At 37.5% G+C, this 4,144-nt stretch overlaps 1 protein-coding gene across 1 annotated transcript; it reads left to right on the forward strand.

Moving 5' to 3' along the window:
- Positions 1-1,097: 1,097 nt before the first annotated feature.
- Positions 1,098-3,488, forward strand: KCNE4 (potassium voltage-gated channel subfamily E regulatory subunit 4). The gene is given in 3 exon segments (XM_030216615.1): positions 1,098-1,292; positions 2,037-2,167; positions 2,170-3,488. Coding segments are annotated over 3 exon segments (591 nt in total). The 5' UTR covers positions 1,098-1,212; the 3' UTR covers positions 2,550-3,488.
- The last annotated feature ends 656 nt before the right edge of the window (positions 3,489-4,144 follow it).

A 4,144-nucleotide genomic window follows, 5' to 3' on the forward strand; every position in this document is an offset into this window, starting at 1 on the left:
TTACTAAGCTTCGCTTTAGGCATGCTATCGTTTTTAGCGCATGCTAATGCTAGAGACTCTTATTATTAATGTCTCTAGCATTAGCGTGCGCTAAAAACGCTAGCGTTAGCATGCACAGAGAGCAGCTGTTACAGGTAAGTACCTTTCCCTCAGTTGTCTTAAACACTGACTGCCAGGGGTATATAAAAAAAAATCTGGGGCCCAATATTCAGCTGGCAGCGATCAGAGTTTCGCTGATTGCTGCCGGCGTTAAACACAGTGCCAGGCTGTATCCAGGCTCCAGCATCAAATTTACCGGTATAGGGGGCTGGCTAAAACATAGCCAGTTAAGTGCAATGTTTGGCACTTAACTGGCTATGAAGAACCGCATAAAGATAGGATTATGTTTTATGTGGTTATTTAACCAGTTAAATGCCAAGTCTGACCCTGGAACGTCCCCAAAATAGCTGGTTTTGGCTTGAGCACTAATTGGACATTTCAGCACTATCTGGTTATGTGCTGCTGACTGTCACTGAATATCTGGATTCAGCACTGACCAGTTGTTCTATCTGGTTAGCAGGGATGTCCAGACAGCTAACTGGATAGCTATCCAGATAAAGTTATGACTGCCTTTTTTTTTCCCCACTGTAACTTTATCTGGATAGCTAATAGTATGAATATGGCTCCACCCATTCTGGCACTATCTGGATAGTGCTGAGGCAGTCAGAGGAAATATTCAGTGGCACTATCTGGTTAGTGCTGCTGAAAATCCCTCTCACTGGCACTGAGCTGGGTAGAAGTCCCCCACCTGGATAAGTGCCTTTGAATACTGACTCCTTAGCTTTTTGCAAAAAGTAGAAAATGCAACAGGAGTGATCAATACACAGAGTAGATAGAATAATCAAGAGCAAACTTACTTTTTATAGATTCTGAGTATGATATCAGTCTAGAAAATATGAATGGCATGGGTTTTGAGATTTTCCAGACAATACTATGACCCTATAAATTTCCTGTGGAGCTGGGAGGGTTAATAAAGTTCCTTTTCCAACCCCCCTCTGTTTCCTTTTACTTCTTCCAGCTGCCAAGAGTTCAGCAGTCTAAACTGCTTTGGAGTTCACCCATTAACTGCAGCTTAAAAGTCTAATGTAAACTTTCCCTCTAGGACACGTGATGGTATGCTTCATAAGCAAGTATTTATTCTAGTTGCAACAGAAAAAGCTCAGAGCATCGAGCATGCTGGAGAGCAAAACTGAGCACAGAGGCACAATCAACAAGCAAAGACTTCAAAAGAAAATTTCCGAGCACTTTCTGAAGTAAGTTTTCAATATTTCTTTCTTAACAGATAATGGTATGTTATAAAGGAATAATTCATATTTTAAGACCTTTTATTTTAAATTTTGTAGTAAGGCATTGGCAAAAAAAATATATATATATATGTAAATATAATTAATTGCCGCAAGTTCTGGTAGTATTAATTATGGTGATTTCTATGACTTTATATTATGACGGTACAGAGCATTAATGGTGTGGGAGAATGGCGTCATAGTTGTTTTCTCACATTGGCATTGATAGGACAGAAATGAGATAATTTTAATAATTATATAATAGCACACTGCTAGAAACATTATGCATTTTTCCGATAGTCATATAAAAAAAGGGAGAAACCTGCTACTACACCTGACCATCCCATATTACATCTGCTTATACAATATTCTGATAATTTACTGTATACCAGTATTTTCCAAGTCAAATTTACAGGATAGCCATAATTAATATGTGTTACACAGATTTCCAATGCTTTCAAATGTATCCTGAACAAATGTAACCTGAAAACCAGACTGATTAGGTTTGCTTCCAGGAGAGGGGCTAGGAAACACTGACTTAGTCATAATACTTCTACTGTTTTGGGGAACTATAATCTCCTTTGGCACCCAGTTAATATATCATCTGCAACTTCCTATAAGTGAATTTATTTATTTATTTTTTTTAAATTTAATTTTGCCTTCATATTTGCTCTTAACAGTCAGTGCTTAATGTACTTATGTTTTCCTTTTAAGTATTTCACTGTCAAAGATGAATCAAACAAACATAGCAGCACCTACTCTCATCACAAACTTGAATCCTGAACAGAATCCTGGAAACAGCACCCATGACAACAACGAATATTTGTACATTTTAATTGTCATGTCGTTTATGGAATCTTTCTCATGGGAATCATGCTGGGTTATATGAAATCCAAGAGGAAAGAAAAGAACACCAATCTCCTCCTCTTTTATAAGGATGAAGAGGGGGAATGGGGTGAAAGCATGAAATCTCTGCCAACTGTGTTCGGTCGGAGGTCTATCCAGATGCCCATGATGTTAAATGTTTTACAGGAAAGAATGGGGCCAGCTCTGTCATGTGCCATCTGCTCCATGGAAGGCAGCAGCGTGAGCTCTGATTCTTCTTCGCCAGATGTTCATTTCACCATCCAAGAGGAAGATCCTGATGACAAATTGGAAGATGGATCAAAAGGTCTCCTTAGTGAAAGCTGTGAAGACACCTCTGCAAATATCAACTTGACCTCCTAGCACATTCATATCTTGCTAAAAAAAAAAAAATAGTATTGTCCTGAGTGGGTCTAACTAAGATGAGCTTCAGGTTCTGCTTCCTGCTCTATTGCAGTGGTCAGAAGAATTCCCTGCTGGCATCTGTCCTTTGAAGGATAGCACCAATTTGGAAGTTTCCAGCAGAAGGAAATGGGGGAATACATGAGCTCCTCAAGAGATTTGAGAAGTATAACTTCCATATTACAGTTGAGTGTTTTATTTCTACAGTAAGGCTTACTGGTGCTGTAGAGTAAACATTCTCTTACAGTTACTGACGTTTTAAAGACAAGCATATTTCAAACTTGTTCACATGCTCAGTGAACATTTAAGAGACAGCTAACTCATGAGTAACTAGTTTGGTTATCTTGAATAAAAGATGTGTTCATTTCTCAAGTGCCACATCCAAGAACTGTCTGTGGTATCATGTTTCTGCACTAACAAATCAGTCTAATGCAAGTTTCCATAGAGTTGGAGAGACCAAGGAGACTAGCAAATTTGGTACCAAAAAATGTGGTTTGCTTGTGATACTAATGAATATTTTTCAGTGCAGACCAAAAAATGGTGAAAAGAAACCTTGGTCATATATTGAAATCTGTCCTGCTAAATATCTATGTCTATACTTATGTAAGTTGAAAAATAGTTAACACTTGATACAATATAGAACCTTTAAGCTGAATGAAACATATACCATCACCTGATATAGGGTGTGATGGTTTATATTTCCATCAGCTTGAAAGTCCGTGTTGTATCATGTGTCAACTGTTGGTTAAGGAAATGATTCTAAAAACACTACCATGAAACACAAGCTGGTAAACGAAATAAACATACGACACCATGGACTATAAAAGTCCTGTACTCTCATTACCAAATTACAGCTTGAAGAATGCTGCAGCATTCAAATAAACAAACCCTCATGTTTCACTCTTGGGTTGGATTAATTTGAACATGCAGTACTTTTTACATTTTATTGTGTTGAAATGTTTATTTAGATGTATTCCTTCAAGTTTTCAAAGATCTCTGTATATTTTAAAGCTCCCTTGAAATCAGTTCAGGAAGACATATCTTTCAGGGGGTAATTTTAGAAGGAGCTGTCTAGATTTGGGTGGCAAGAACAAACGTGAATGCCTGTTGATACATATGATCATGTTCTGGCTATGCTTGATTCTGTAAGTATCTGCTGATATTCCATGGTACATACCTTGCAGGTGGGCATTCACATGGGTGGAGTTTGGGCAGAGCATAGGCAGGGCTTACATTTATATATTATAAAATATGATAATGTATGCACATTCTTTAACAATCGTGAAGTGAGCATTTACACAACTTCCATGGCTAATAAAAGTGACCATGCATAAAATATAGGCACAATTCCCACCTATTACATAGTATTCTATAAAGAAAAGTGAGCACTTATTCTTTACAGAATGGGCTCCAAATTGATGCCCCTTCATAAAATAGCCTATAAAGGAGTAATTTTGTAATAAGACACTTTTAGTTTTAGATGTTGGCACATGCATAAAGCCAGTATTTTAGCCAATGAGACATGTAAGTGGCCATTTAAAAAATATTGTGAAAGT

This window comes from Microcaecilia unicolor, chromosome 10, assembly GCF_901765095.1.
Source record: "Microcaecilia unicolor chromosome 10, aMicUni1.1, whole genome shotgun sequence".
NCBI lineage: Eukaryota > Metazoa > Chordata > Amphibia > Gymnophiona > Siphonopidae > Microcaecilia > Microcaecilia unicolor.